We start from the raw sequence: 16116 nt of genomic DNA, 5'->3' as shown, positions 1-16116 counted from the left end.
TCTGTGACTCAGCATCCCCACCCCTGCTCTGGAAGAAGCCCCAGAGGGCCTCAGTGACACCCCCTCCCCAGTAAGACTGCTTTTGTCCCCAGAAGCTCGGGGGGGGGGGGGGGGGCTCACCTGTACAAGCCGGTGATCTCCCTTTTGCTCCTTGATGCTGTCTTCACTGCGGAGGCAAATTCCTTTGGGTCCACTCTGCTGCTTTTGCTTCCACACCTGACTCCAACCTCGTCCATTTGTCTCCTGCCCTGGCTGCTGGCCTTCAGTAGTTCCGATTGCAATTCAGAGTTTCCCTCCCTGTAGTCCTAAGCTTGACTGCTTGCGCTCTTCGTCCTTGGGCGATTGAGGAGGTGTCTGTCGCCCCAGTGCAGCCAGCGGCAGTTCTGAGCAGATGGTAGATTCTACACCCAGGTCAGTTTCCTGGTGCACTCCAGCCTCAAGAAAAGAGCACAGCTGTTCCTGGCTGCCTGCCTGCAGTGGTAATGGCAATGACTAATTCCTCTCCAGGCCCAGGACACTTTGCTGTGTTCCGGCTGTACCTTTCCAACTCAAGAAAATGCCAAGTGCTTGGTCTGGGAGAAGGGGCATAGAGGGAGAGGGAAAGGGAGAAGGGATAGGAAAAGACAGAGGAAGAAAGGCCGGGGAAGAAGAAGCGGGGGAGAAAAGGCATTGAATTTAAAAAAAAAGGAAAGGAGAAGGTGGGAGGAGAGGGGGAAGGCAGAGAAGGAAGGCAAGTTATTCATCTCTATACCTCACATTTGATTTCTTTAGACAATAGATTTCAGCATCTAAGAAAACATCCTCTTTTAAGTATGTGGGGTTTTTTGTTTGTTTGTTTTGTTTTTAACTTTCTTGAGATTTTAAGTCAAGCCCCATGCTGTGGAGGATGGGATCTGGCCCTGGGAAAAAACAGTGAGAAATGCTCCTGTCTATATACATGTGGTTTTAGGAAGACAGACAAACCTGAGTTTCAGTTTATAGCTTTCTAAATAAAATCTAGCACCATCATGGAGCCAGTGAGAGAACACATGCTGATACTGTTTGGAAAAAAATGTAGAGAGACATGTGACTGAAGTTTCCCATCCCCCTAGGCATACTAGGAAAAGGTGACCTTTCTATATTTGTCCCCCTCTTCCCTACAAAGTCTTAAAATTGGCACAATAAATATGAAAAATGCACAATAAAGTTCAGAGAGAGGATCAGAAACCACATATCCCAGTCTCTTATAATTAATGAAAGAGCTGGAGAGATGGCTCAGTGGTTAAGAGTACTGGACACTCTTCCAAGAAGCTGGGTTCGGTTCCCAGCACCCACAAGGGGCTCATCACTAACTATAACTCCAGTTTCAGGGCATCCAGCTCCCTTGTCTGGCCTCCCCAGGCATTGTATGTGCATGGTGCACAGACATACATATAGTCAAAACATTCATACACATAAAATAAAATGTAAAAAATAATTAAAATTAATGCCAACATTTTGTGTCCTTCAAAACTATAAACACTTCTCTTATGATGGACATTTTCAAATTCAAAAACTAGAAGGAGCCCTGCATGGTGTTCCAGCACATGGGAGGTGAAGGCAAAAGGACCAGAAGCCAGTCTAACTACACAGCATCTTCATTGCCAGCTTGTCACAGGATACTGTGAGTGATGTGTGAGGGACAGGAACAAAGCTTTCTAGTGTCACCCTCAGCAACCTGATAAGAGTCCTTCATCTTCTAGAACCAAACTGGGACTCATGGCTTTCAATGCAGAAAAAAGTGCCAGGACTGGGCAATAGGTGAAGATTTGGGGTCCTACTGAAGATACTTTTAATTGAGGTTTCAGAAGAGAGTTCAAAGAAGGAGGATCTCAGAAAGCTAAAGCACGTCCTAGAACTCAGGTGTGGGGCTCTCTAAAAGGGGGTCATATTTCACCACGTTTACAATAATTTTGTTGGGTGTAGAAGCTATTTTCTTCCAAGAAAGGCTGAGGACCCTATTGATAAGTAAAGGCTTAGATCATAGGAGAGCAAGACAACCTTTATTACACACAGCTAACCGTCTTTCTGAGATTCTCCCACAACATCCAGGGAGAGGAGTGAGGCCCCACCCCAGGTCACAGACACGCTAACCTCAAGCCAGGTTCATGTGTAACATAACATATCTGTATGTGAAAGGAATGATATTTCTACATTTATGTTAGCAGCATTTACAGAAAACATCAGCAGCGTTGGCATTCTTGTTTCTTAGATGGAAAACACTTTAACCGGATTCCCGAGTGAAGACTCCTTCTCCTTCTTGTGTTCCCCTAATTTTTCCTGTCTTTCTAGCCTGCCTCAAGCTGACTCTGTCTAAAAAAAAAAAAAATCTAAACCAAAACCGAAACAGAAAAAGCTGGGAATATAGCTCAGTTGGCAGAACTTTTGCCTAGCATGCATGGGTCCCTGAATCCTTAACCTCCAACTGTGTAAGCCTGGCATGCTGGCACATGCCCATAATCTTAATACTGGTGAGCAGAGGTGGGAGATGGGAGGTAAAGTCAGCATCAGCCTCACAGAGTTGGAGGCCAGCCAGGGCTGCATGAGACCCTCCCTGTCTCAAAAATAAAAACAAGGCAAAACAAAACAAGACAATTAAACCCACCTACTCATCCCCCATCCAGATGGTGGCCGCAGGAAGTCCACTATTTTATCCAAGCAGGATGCCATTCCATTTCCTTCCTAAATACTTAAGCATGTATGTAGGGGTAATAAAGCAAAATGAAAAACCGACACTATTTTCATTCAAACTACCACAACTTCCTTTATCATATTCATCCGAATCATTGATTTCTCAGTTTCAGGATTAAATTATCTGAATTGTTGTTTTCCTTTCAAAGGGTGGGGTGGGAGTTCTGGAGTTCAGTTTCAAGACGGAGAACATGTTAAGCCAGATATGGAAAAGGTTTTCCATAGAGTGTTACAGTTTAGCTCTTTTAGCATGAGGTCGCCAGTGGCAATTCCAAAGCTTACGGAGATATACCAAAGTGTTCCAGCTCTTGGTCCAGCTGCTGTGCTGAGCATGGCAGAGGTGATGGCCAAGGCCCATGCCTGGTTGGTTTGCAGCTATGACACAGGCCAGGAGAGGCACAGGAAGAGTGGGCCGGAGGGCAGGTCCAGTGAGAGGAAACCAGGCAGAGGATAAATGACGAATCTCAGACGGTCTTGAAGTGAGAAAGCGCGAACCTGTGTACCTTTATTCATGTGAAATCAAGGGTAATATAAACCCTGGGCAGAGGGAGGGATTTCGAGGGTGAATGTCTTCTATTCTCTGGGGTCAGGGATACTTAACCGGTCTTATCACAAGAAGGAAAATACAGTAATTAATTATCCTTGGGGTGGGGGACGGGGCAGGGCAAATCTCCAAGTACAGTTGAAGGTCACTCCTGGACTAAGATCCTTAGCAGGATGGTGGTGGAGTTTCTAGGAATTCCCAGATGCTTGCTAGAGCAGTTTCCTTATCAGGGAAGAGTCTGGCCTGTAATCTGCCCTAAGGGGTATGTGCCCTTGTTACAAATCCTGGAATTACCCAGATTAGGGGAGATGTTTCCAAACCCTGCTGAGAAAAAGCAGTCTATGTCACAGACCAAGTGCAAATGACTGACCATCCAGAGCCATCCAACTTCAACCTTATCCAGCGGAGTCCCATACTGAATGACATCTGTGCTAGTTCATTCCTGTGTCAATTTGACACAAGCTGGAATCGTTTGGGAGGAGGAAACCTCAGCTGAGGAAGTACAAGTCTGCGAAGCTTTTTTATTTTTGTGAGTGACGATAGATGTGGACAGGCCTATCACTGTGCGTAACATCATCACTACACAGGTGGTAGTCATGGGTGCTATAAGGAAGCAGGCTGATGGCTCCATGGGGCACAAGCCAATAAGCAGCACTTCTTCAGGTCTCCCCATCAGTTCCTGCCTTTAGCCTTTGCCCGAACGTCACTTCATGGTGAACTGTAATCTGTAAGGTTAAAGAAACCCTTTCTTCCCCAGCTGGTAAATCAATGTCTACATCTGGAGAAAGATGTGGGGAGCATCGCCTCTGTCGACCATTGCCTCTGTGGACCCTGACTCCGTACAGTACTGTGAAGTTGGAGCTGCCGATCTTCTCCCCACAGGTCTCCACATTGCTTGGAAGAAGCAGGTCAGAGGTCAAAGTATGGGAATTGGATCTCTCCTTCTGCCACGTGGATCCCAGGGATCAAATTCTAGTTGTCAAATTTGGTAGCAAGTGCCCTTCCTTGCTGAGCCATTTGGCCAGCCTGCAAGCAGCATTTCTGTTAGTTAGAGACCCAGAAATTCCTATTAGAATTGTTTAAACTAGGTAAGACATTACGCTTTCCTGCCAAATAGTGAATGAGGCCAGATTTACTATAGAGTCAATGAGGAAGCTGTAATTATTTGTTTGGCACATACATGGTTTTCTTATATTTTAATACATGTATATACATCCTCATTACCCTCTTGTCTCTCTCTCACTCCTGCTGATGATCTCTTTTCTCATCACAGATAGTTCCCCTTCTACTTGCACATTGTGTATGTGTGTGTGTATAAACAATAAGTTTAATTAAGGTTACAGAAGATTACGTATAGGAATATGGATGAGGGGTTATTATAGGAGCATGGGCAACTTACCAGTAGTTACAACACTGAAGAAAATGTTTATCTGTCTCCCAGCAACCAATAACTGTCTATAGATGCTCAGGGAGCCCCTTACCCTCTATGATAGAGGGTTGATGGGCTCTATGCAGGTCTTAAGCAGGTAATCTGTTTCTGAGAGTTCAAGAGGTCAATGGTTACATCATGTCCAGAAGAAAGTGTCTCACCACACTCTACCCAACTCCATCCTCTGGCTTTAACATTCTTTCTTCATCTTGCTGTTCTTTGATCTTCTAAGAGCCTTATAGGGGGTGGGATAAATGTCCCATTTATGGTTGAGTATTCAACAGTTCTCTCTCTCTCTCTGTCTCTCTCTCAATAGGGTTTCAATGTATAGGCCTGGCTATCCTGGAACTCACTCTATAGACCAGGCTGGCATGGAACTTGTAGAGTTCTGCTCCCCCCCCCCCGAGTTCTGGGAGTAAAGGCATACACCACTACCATCCAGCTCAATAGTCTATTATTTTCAGAGCTTTGATCAGTTGTAAATCTCTACAGTAACTACTTGTTATTGCAAAAAGAAGATTCTATGACCAAAGTTGACCAAATAGTATTCTATAGGTATAAACACAAATATCCAGGAGACAGTTTGACAGGACATCTTGTCCATTGAACAAAACAGCAGCAGTTGCTTCTCTAGTAGAGCCTATGACCTTCCCGGCCCCTGGCTTTTGACCAGGTTTACAGTTCCAGGCACGAATTGAATGGAAGAGTGGTTGGTTATCTCATAGCAATCATACACTATTGTACCAAAGGGCATATCTTGCCTGGCAGGTCAATAGTATAGTGTACAGGATCCACAGCTGCATAAGATGTTGAGAATTCTCCCCCACAGCCTACATAGCATCTTCTAATACTATGATAGCTAGCCAGCACGGAGGAAGAAGCAGCTATAATTTCCATGTGGGTCTGAGAGTCTGTGTATCAATCATGATCAGTCAGGTGGAGCTTCAGTAACAAAGATCCCTCATTTATGGTTTACAACCACACAAGTGGGTTTTATAGTTGAGCTACATTGTATTAAAAATTGGCTAAGAATATGTTCCAATTAGTCTCGACAACCTGATACACTGCAAGAAAAAAATATCTCCAAACTTAGGAGGCAAGGAAAGAGAAAGAGTAGTTGGGAAGGCAGGTGCTATCTCTTTAAGCTTCAGCTTGCAGAATGGGTATGCATGCATCTATCATATTCCTTGGCTAAACCAAATCATGCAACCTCGCCTGAGCTTAAGAGTGTGGTGAAGAGTATTTTCCCCGTGTGTGCCACCAAATAGTTATGAATATATGTACCTGCTTTGAGATAGTATGGTGCATTCTCCTTGTAGCCAATGTATCCCATAATATGTCTTTTAAGATTTCTTTGAATTTTTAATTGTCAACTTGATTGGGTGTAGAATCACCATGGAAACACACCTCTGTGTGTGTTCTATGAAGATGTTTCTGAAAAGGTTTAACTGAGTAGGGAGGATCCACACTGAATGTGTATGTGGTATCATTTCCTGGGCAAACTCAGCACGACCATTCATTTCTGCTGCCAGATTTTAGATGTGGCCTGCTTTCTCCCACGTCTGTTGTCATACCTCTCCTGCCAGGATGGGGTACATTCCCTAGAACAGCAATCCCAAACAAATCCTTCTTCTCTTAAGTTGTTTCTTGTCAAGTGTTTGATCACAGTAACTAATACAGAATTATAGCAGATGTTTTGTCGATTTAAAACAGATCACCCCAAGACATCTCCGGGAACTGTTGAAGAGAAAATAAAACAGCCATGACTCCCAATTTCAGTTTTTATTTTATTTATTTTTATTTATTTTTGTGGAGTGAAAATACAATGTTGTTTTTGGGTTTTTTTCCCTAAAACAAAGGAACATGTTGGCCTTACAATTTAGGGTAAGAATCATATTTTAGAGTCATAGTAGTTAAAATCTGATTCTAAGCCCCTGGTCTACAAGATGTCCTCATTTGAACTTTTTTTTCCCCCAAGTTTGTTTTCTTTATCCACTTCAGTAATTTCCTAGGTCAGTTATTAATTTGGTTTAAAATTGTTGTTCGCACTAACTCTTCCTGGGTACCTACTTGCTAAAATTCAGCAATCCGGCACTCTGGGAAGGAACAATGGCAAAGCTGTGGCTAGTCACACATTGCAGCAGATGCCTCAGTTCCTTTTCTGTCCTGTGTGTGTCAAGATGTCAAAGATGCCTTGTGGTGGAGAGGGAGTGTAACAGGCAGCAGCCTGCAGATCTGTGGGTGTCCATTCAATTCCCAGGACGGTGCCCACATGGAGACCCACTTTCCTGTGGAGTTGTGGCAGGGTCTCTGAGCACTTTCCTCCTGAATCCCCTGGGAGGTATGCCTGCTCATGACCTCAGCTAACCATTCTCCACAAATTGGGCAGGTAGGAATATTTGGGTCCTGTTTGGACCACATTTGCTAGAGGAAAATTCGGAGAGGTATGTCTAATTCTCCCTTGTTTCCCCATCTCTAATCTGCAGGACTTGTATTCACAGCGGTTGGTCTCAACGCACAGCTAGACAGCTGTAAACTGTTCTCAGGTACCTCAGATTAGCAGGGAACTGGAGCTTTGAACCACCTTTCCTCCACAGGTCATAAAGCATGAGAAAGACTGAAGCTTTGGCCTAACCCACTCACTATCCATCTTTCCCCTTTCCTTCACAGTGAAGCCGTGAGTGGGTAGGAAGGAAACCAGTTCTGTTTGTTTCCTGCTCCTCCACTTTTCTGGTCACATGTCAGCTGGAATGTTTTTCAACCCAGGAGATTAATATCTAGTGATTTTTAAGCTCCCACATCCCTGCGCAGTTGGTTGTAAGGGACAGGCACACAGTTTAGTTTTTTCAGCTTGTTAGCTGAAATGCAGCACTTCAGTTATGGAGTTTCTCCATGTAGGTGACCTGCCAGTGTTTCCGAACTCCCTGAGATGGGCTGTATTATTGGTACCCCACAGTGCCTGTGTTAGGAAAGGTTGGTTCTACAAAAAACAGCTCTGCTTCCTGGGGCTGCTTCAAGTCTTTTCCCTTCTTAGCATTTTCATTCAAGTCCTACAGACTTCCATTTCTCCATCCATTCATCAAACAACTACCCAGCATTACCATTCGGTAGGTACCAGGTGCCGGAAACTTCACAGAATAAAGAATGCCCCAGCTCTCTTAAAGCTCATCTTAAAGTGTGTGGATCGGAAGTTCTCCTCCCCTGAATTTACCACTAGAGTTCAGGTCTATCTGGACTGTCTGGACAGCCTAGGGGACAGAGCTTAGGACTCTAGTTGTAATTTTGGAAAAGAAGAGAAAGGGAGGGTTAGAGGGTATCCTGGTAGCCCGGCGTCTTGCTCAGAACTTATTTTTTTGAGTCTGGTTTGTCAGAGTGCTTGGCTAACTTGCACTAGGCCGTGTGATTTATTCCCAGTATTGCGTGAGTGTAGCATGGCTGTGTGTACCTGTAACCCCAGCCCCCAAGAAGTGGAGAGGAGGACCAGAAGCTCAAGGGTACCCTTCAATACATAGGAAGTTCAAGGCTTCAGAAAAAAAAAGTTAGAGCTGGGTAAGTTGGTGCATGCTTGCAGTCCTAGGAAGCTGAAATAAAAGGGCTGTGAGTTCAGGCTAGCCTAAACTGCATAGTGAGACTCTGTCTCAAATAAGAAAACTACCTAATTTGCAGTTTTTTTTCTCCTCTATGTCACCAGTAGTATTAGGTTTATCCAAAGACCAACTTAACTTCATGAAGCCTGTATGCCCAACTTCTGCCTCTCGTTTTTCTTCCTAGAAGGGCTTCATGTGCATGTTCATGTGTGTGTGTGTGTGTGTGTGTGTGTGTGTGTGTGTGTGTGTGTGTTGGGAAAACCCTGTACTATGGTGTGCATGTGGAGTTCATAGGATAAGTTAATGGGGTCAGGTCTCTATTTCCAGGGATTGAATTCAGTCATCAGGCTTGGAAGCAAGTATCTTTGTCTAGCGATCCATCTCACTGGTGCCTTTCTATAAGGTTTTGTTGTGTGGCCAAGGACCAAGACAAAAAAAGTCCTCAATATTTCAGCAGAAGAGGAAATGCATTTTATCCTTTATCTCTTGAAGAGGAATGGAACTAAGAGGAAGAGCTTTGGAAATCTCAGCAGCTTTCTTTTTCTAATTCGTGATTTATCCAGGGCCCCATCTGATGGGAATATCTCCATAGGAGCCAACAATTCCTAGAAATCCTTCAGGGTTGTTGTAAATGGGTTGCATTTCCAAAGGCAAGTAAAGGCATGTGTCCAAGTAGGAAAGAGAACCCGTGCCCTTTCCTCTCGTGTACTCACCTGCTGGAGGGCACTCTCGGGCAAAGAGTCATCCAACATAGAACAAATAACCTGAGTGTGCACTGTCAAATAGTGATTCTCTCCCTCCCTCTCTCTCTAGTAAAATATTTTGATGCTAATATTACCATAAGAAAACCTTTAGAAGTGGAACAGCAGAATGTATAGAGCTGGTAACAGTGCAGGTGTTAGTTACTGCTAAGTCTGTCCTAACAAGGGCAGAAGTCGTAGTGGCCTCCATCGGAGTGGCACTTCTGGCCTTAAGCACAGTCTAACATAAAGGGTTTACAGTCACACTGTAAATCCTTCCTGGCATCAGACAAATGTCTAGACTTCTTCAATTTTGTCTCCTCTTCAAACTTAAAATGAGCTTCTATGTCGCTGGTAGTTCTAGTTCCCACCACAAGGCCATGTGACTTCTCGGGAGAAAAGCTAAAAGAGGAAATGCAACGTACATTCTCTTCAAACCTTGCATGTATTGCTTCTACTCCCATCTCTGTGGACAACTTAATCAAATGGCCACATGTGGCTACAAAGGAGGCTGGAAAATGTCATTGTTAGCTTGGGAGAAAGATGTTCTATTTTACTTTTCTGTTCCTGTGAGATAAATACCATGATCTAAAGCAACTATAGGTAAGAACAGGTTTATTTTAGCCTATCCTTCCAAGTCACAATCTATTATTGAGGGGAATCAAGTGGAAACTGGAGCAGAAGCCATGGAGAAATATTGCTTCCTGGCTTACTCACTGGTTCATACTTGGCGAATTTTCTTGTCTAACCCAAGTCCACTTATCTATGGATGGACTGAGCCTTCCCATATCAACCATCAGTAAAGACAATCTGATCAAGGGGAGTCTTCATCTGAGGTTCCCTCAGCCCAGGTGTCTCTAGGTTGTGCCAAGTTGACAATATAAACTAACTCTAACACCAACAAGATATGCTCTTCTAAAACATGGAGCTTTTATTGCCAATGGAAAGAAGAGAAGAATAGACTTAGGGTGCCATAGCAATTTCTGTCAAAAGAATTCATTTTCCATTGCTGTACACCCCACACTTGGTAATTCCAACCTCTCAGCTATAACTCAGTCTGGCTGTGATGCTCACATGAGTCTCCAAACCATGTCTCACCTTTGTCTTAGCTACTTTTTTCATCATGTGACAAAGCATCTGGCAGAGATAACGTAGGGAGGAGAGGTTGGCTGTAGTTTACAGTTTTGGGGTATACTCCACAGAGGCAGGCAAGGCATGGAGGAGTGACTCTGTGGCAGCAGAACTATGTTGTGGAACTCCTCACATGTGGCTTCACAGGACAGCGGAGGAACACTGGACACTGGGCACTGGAAGCAATGCTGGGCTGTCACCCGCAAAGGTTCATCTCCAGTGACCCGGCTCCATAATCGAGTTCCCACCTCTTAAATGTTCCATAGCCCAGAGCAGCACTACTAGCTGGTGTCTGAACACAGGAGCCTGTGGGAGACACTGACAGCTCAAACCACATAGTTTGTCGGACCCTTTTAATGTTATTAAAAACTATTAAAACCATTAAAAATTATTGAGGATCCCAAAAGGCTCTCTTAATGTAAACTAGTATCTACCAATAGTAATCATCTTAAATCTAAAACCAAAAAATTAAAAATATTGTTTATTAATTTTTTATAAACAAGATAAATCCATTATATGTTAACACCAGAGTGATAATAACATCACACATTTAGCTTTTTAAAAATTCCACCACACACTTGTGAAGGAGAGAAAAAATAGGTAGACAACATCTTAGTATTATCAAGAAGAAGTTTTGTTGTACTAACTCCATCTCCATCATGAATAATGACAGTACAATTCAATTTACTGGGGCTGGAGAGACGGCTTAGTGGTTGAGGGCACTGGCTGGTCTTTCAGAGGAGAAGGGTTCAGTTCCCAGCACCTACATGGCAGCTCATCACCACCTGTTCCAGGGAAAGCCAACATCTTCTTCAGGCCTCCCTGGGCACCAGGCCACACACGTGGTGTACATATATATATATATATATATATATATATATATATATATATATATATATAAATTTTAATTTCACATAAGTAAGACTGTTTTTATGGAGAGGGTGGATGGTGAGGCAGGGTTTTCCTGTGTAGGTCAAGCTGACCTCAGACTCCCTGTGACCCTTTGCCTCAGCCTCCTGAGTGCTGGGCTTGCAGGTATGTACCAGTACCTAGGGCCCTTTAATAAGATTTTAACTTTTCTTTTTCTTTTCTAAAATTAGTGGTTTGAGATTCTACTTAATTGTCCCCACCCCACCTCCACCAGCACTAAAGGTATATTCTGGAAAGGGGAGACCATAGGTAGGAAAAGTCTGGTTCACACTTGATCACATAAAAGACCCAAAATGTTTCCTTCTGACCTTTGATTTTTTTTTTTTTCATAACATTTTCTGGTCTTTTCAGAAATGAGAACTGATATAGTTTAAGCTTCTTATGAATCCTCTAAAGAGCTGTTAAACTCTACCATCTGACTCAACTCATTTGAGAGGAAATCTTACGCAAGAGGTTGAACGAGAAAGCTCCCGGGAGCTTGGGCACCAAAACTCAGTTGCTTTTGGTAGCACTGGAAGAGGAGACACACAGGGACAGCCCAGTGGTTCCCAAAGTGTGGTCTAGAGGTCAGCATAAAGGCTCCACCCAGGACGTGTGCGAAATTCCACATGTACTGACTCAAAGATAGGGCTGGCCTCCACAGTCTGTTTTCACAAGGCTTCCTGGTGACTCTGGATTGGGGGTTCTGGGGGCTGGAGTTACATGAGGATGGCTGGGATATCCAGTCTATAGTTAATCTTTAGTATAGAATCTTCTGCTTCTTCCCCCCGCCCCTTCTGTAAACATTGAAACTATCCCTTCTTGTCAGTGTTTTCATGATACATACCAGGTATATGTCTGTGTTCACCTGTAAGTGCAGGCCAAATCTAGAGTACAGTTGATAGCAGTCCCAAAGAAGCCAGCTCTTACAGTGGCCTGTTCATAAAGCTTTTGATTAGTATAATTCATGTCCTAGGATCCAGTTTAGCCTTCTGGCACTGACCCTAGACAGAGTCTTCCAAATATTGACACTCCATGGTCCCCACACCTTGGCTACTTTGTTTTGATGTTATCCAAAAATCGTTCCACCACAGGTTCTGTTCTTTAGGAATTCAAAACAGAAGCTTCAGTGGAAAGGGGGTTTCCATCTAGGATTGGGCTAAGAGTGTACGGAGTCCTGGTTACCAGCCTGGAGTTTTAAAGGCTGATCAGTAAGTGATGAAATCAGAAGAACCAGTTAGGCAACCAGACGTTGAGAAAGGAGTCACATGGCTTGTGAAAACAGAAAGGAAGAAGGAAAGTGGGTTGGGGCATAGAAGAGGAGGAGGAAGAGAGAGGAGGAGGAATATTTACATTAGTGCTGGGCTTTACTTAGGCTTTCCAAACGGGGAGGTTACAATGAAGTCAACCTAAAGCCACCCGAGCTCTTATCAACATATATACATGAAAACAAAACACATAGAGTGCTTTTGGGCCCTCTCTCCTCTTAAAGACTTTAGAGAGAATGGTTAACTCCTATTCTTCAATGGCAAAGTCCAATTTAGTGATGGAGTTGAAGTTTCCCGATGCGCTGATACGTCTTGTGACTTCCGAACTTTATAGAACCCAAGGGATAACCCAAAGACACCTGTTGAGTGAGTGACTTCCTAGATTTTGCTTGAGCTTCATGATTCCCATTAACTTCTCTTGGCCTCTGACTGCTCTTAGTTTTCTAGATGGTTCTTCTACTCTTCTTCCTGGAAGAAGATTAACTCATGACAGCCACACATGTCATAGTATACCAAGAATTGCACAGTCCCCACTCAAACCCGTGTGAACAGAACAGTCCACTTTATCCCTGATAGTCTAACTCCAAATTCTGCTTCAGAATCTTGTTATTTTACCACCTGATGAAACCCAACCTCATGGCTTCTCCATTCCTCCTGAGGCCAGAACCAGCTGTCCACCCCGTCTCTGCTCTGTGTGTTAGTAATTCAACTGAGTGTTCTGAGAAAGAACCAAAGAAATCATCGCACACCCCTGTTTACTTCAGGCTGGATGGTACAGATATGGAGGCTGAGTGGGTGTGAGCAAGCAGATGTCCTAATGGTCTGTACTTGTGGCTAACCTCTGAAGTGTATTACTTCAGACCCCCACTTTACATTCACTGTAGGATCTGGTGGTTACAGAGTCTCCCTATCTCAGAACCCAGGGCCCCTCTCTGACTTATTCCTCTTCCTTAATTCTTGCTGTTATTCAGCTTAACCAATCATACTGATTTGGTCAACTCTTTTCTGTACTGCTTGATTCTTTTCCTCCTTTCAAGCAGAACCACAGACTTCTACTCTAAGAACTGAGGGAAACTTAAGACCATACTGTAGCTCTGTAAGTTTAAATTTAAATGAAATACAATCCATTCTTGGAGCTGGGCTTCTCCCAGTTCTTAGTTCATGAGAATGTTTCCCATCTCACCCGGAATGTCACAGGCCACAGCTCCAAGGAGATGTGTGCTGGAAATATGTAACAGCCCAATCCACGAAGATGCTGCCTAGTTCTATTGTGAAAATACTCCCACCACACCTCGTGTTCAGCTACCATTGTAATCCCAACACTTAAAAAGTCGTGTGATAGGAGGACTGCTGTCAGTTCAAAGATGCTTGGGCTACACAGTGAAGACAAGCTCATCTTGGGTTGCATAGTGAAAACCTGTCTCAAAACAGCTGTTCTAAAACAGCCATTCTCAACCTGTGGGTCTCGACCCCCTCAGGGGGTGTTAATGACCCTTTTACAGGAGTCACCTAACACCATTCAAAAACAGAAATTTACTTTATGACTCACAACATTAGCAAAATTACAGTTATGAAGTAAAAAAATTAGATAATTTTATGGTTGGGGCCAGCACACCATGAAGAACTCTAATAAAGGGTTTCGGTGTTAGGAAAGTTGAGAATCACTGATCTAAACCAAACCAAACAAATAAAACCCAAACAATCCAACAGGGCAAGAAAGATGTCTCAGTGGGCAGAGGTGATTGGTGCCAAGCCGGATGACTGAAGGAGAGAACTCGCTCTCAAAAGTTGTCCTCTGATTCCACATACACGAAGTGTCAAGTGCCCCGGCCCCACCACAAAAAAAAAAAATCAATATTAAAAACATAAAAAGGGAACGAATATTAAGCAAACAGCATAAAGGGCTAGGTTGTAGCTGATAGAACACACGTGTCTAGCATGCTCAAGGACTCGGATTCAGTTCCCAGGACAACAAAAATAAAAACAAAGCACGAAATTCCTAAAAACCTAACCAGCCTGAGCCAGCCATTGCACACTCGTAGCTCCTAGTAATTATTCCAAAACAACCAAAATACCTCTGGCAAAGATCTCTCTCTCTCTTTTTTTTTTTTTCAGTAATTCAGAGGTAGGGTTTCCAAATGGCCACAAGGGGGCATCATTAGATGAAATTAGCTTCTAGAAAGTAGACTTTTTCATATAAGAAAAACAATCTTATTATGGATTATGTGTCCTGCAGGCTCCTGTCTGTTTGAGACAGCGTCTCGTTAGGTAGCCCCAGGCTGGCCTCCCTGGCGCTGGAATTTTGGAACTATGTTTTTGTTTTATTTATTTGTTTGTTTGTTTGTTTGTTTATGTGTTTATTTATTATTTTTGTCTGTCTCTTTGTTTTGGACAAGTTCTTTGACCAAAGGAGTCGTATTGATGTTATATTTCAGTCTCCCTAATGATTGTGATACTGGGCGATCTTTGGGGTGATTGTGATACTAGGGCGATCTCACCTGGTTTTAGGCCGTTCCTTACTTCACATTAAAAACTCTGTGCTCTCACGATTCACAAAGAGCTCCGCCTTCCAAGTCCGAGGAAGGTCTTTTAAGATACCAAATCTGGGTATGTGGGTCTTTAAGATACTAAATGAAAAGGCCCTTGCCAGGTAGACACTCATCCTGAGAGGGGAGGAGGTGTCACAAGTACTGAGGCCCTTGACTGTCAGATATCATACTTCATGTCCCAGAACCCTCAAAAAAGAACAGCATAAGGACATAGGTAGATAGTCAGAGCTATAAATAACCAAATATGCATCCTCATTTGGATAGCAATTATTCAGTTGAGGAAAATTAGGAGTAGGCCAGATGAACAACATAAGAATGGGAGAAATCGGATTCCTACCCATCTACCCTCTGGCTATGATATTAAATTTTAAGAGTATCAGCGTTAGCCAAACCCTGCCCTGGCAGGAGAGGCACTCCCTTGACCTTTGGGACTGTGGTGGTTTAGTTTGAATTGTCATTTTAACACAACCTAAAAGTAATGGAAGGGAATTTCACGGAGGGCTCACCTGGATTAAGTTGCCTGTGGGTCTGTCTACAGGGGATTGTCTTCATTATCTTAATTTGATGTGGGAAGACCCAGCTTAAACCCATCCCATAAGTTTGGGTCATAGATTGCATTACAAAAAAAAAAGTGAGCTGGGCACGAGTGAGCATGCATTAATTCACTGCACTCTGCTTTTGATCGTTGGTATGGCATGAGTAACTGTTTCAGGTTCTGGTCACCTTAGCTCCCACACCAGTGACAGACTGCAGCCTGGAACGTTGAGTCAAAGAAACCCTCTCTCTCCTAAGTCCCTCCTGTCTGGACATTTTATCACAGGCACAGGAAGTGAAACTAAGACAGGGACTGAACATCTCACACAGCTGACTCTAAGGAGGGTGGGTTGGCTTTTCTCGAGAAGTTTTTTACATTTTTAACTCTTTAAAAAATTATTTATTTCATTTTTTAAATATAAGATTAGTTTTTTTTTTAATATAAGTTCAAGACTGACCTTGAGCTTCTGATTTTCCTGCTTCTACCCCTGAGTGCTGGGGTTACAGGTGTAGGCTACTACACCTGGTTTCTTATGGCGCCGAGATCAAGCCTGAGCTTTGCGAGCATGTTCAGCCCTCCCTCTACCCACCGGACTACCTCCCCCAGCATGTTATTTCTTCCTCCAGCCTCTGAGAATGTGACATCATACCCAGCCCCTCTCCTCCCCCGTGTGTGTGTGTGTGTGTGTGTGTGTGTGTGTGTGTGTGTGTGTGTG

At 43.6% G+C, this 16116-nt stretch overlaps 1 protein-coding gene across 1 annotated transcript in view; it reads right to left on the bottom strand.

Annotated features, from left to right (window-relative positions):
* Positions 1-12180: 12180 nt before the first annotated feature.
* Positions 12181-16116, bottom strand: part of Il2ra (interleukin 2 receptor subunit alpha) — a 43558-nt gene continuing 39622 nt past the window's right edge. Inside the window, exon 8 of the mRNA XM_055593873.1 lies at positions 12181-12785. Within this exon, the coding sequence (XP_055449848.1) occupies positions 12761-12785 (25 nt within the window). The 3' untranslated portion in view covers positions 12181-12760. The remainder of the gene's footprint in view (positions 12786-16116) is intronic.

This window comes from Psammomys obesus, unplaced genomic scaffold (assembly GCF_907164565.1).
Source record: "Psammomys obesus unplaced genomic scaffold, mPsaObe1.curated_primary_1811, whole genome shotgun sequence".
Lineage (NCBI taxonomy): Eukaryota > Metazoa > Chordata > Mammalia > Rodentia > Muridae > Psammomys > Psammomys obesus.
The sequence above is the reverse complement of the archived record's forward strand: the minus strand, read 5'-3'. Positions and strand labels throughout refer to the sequence as shown.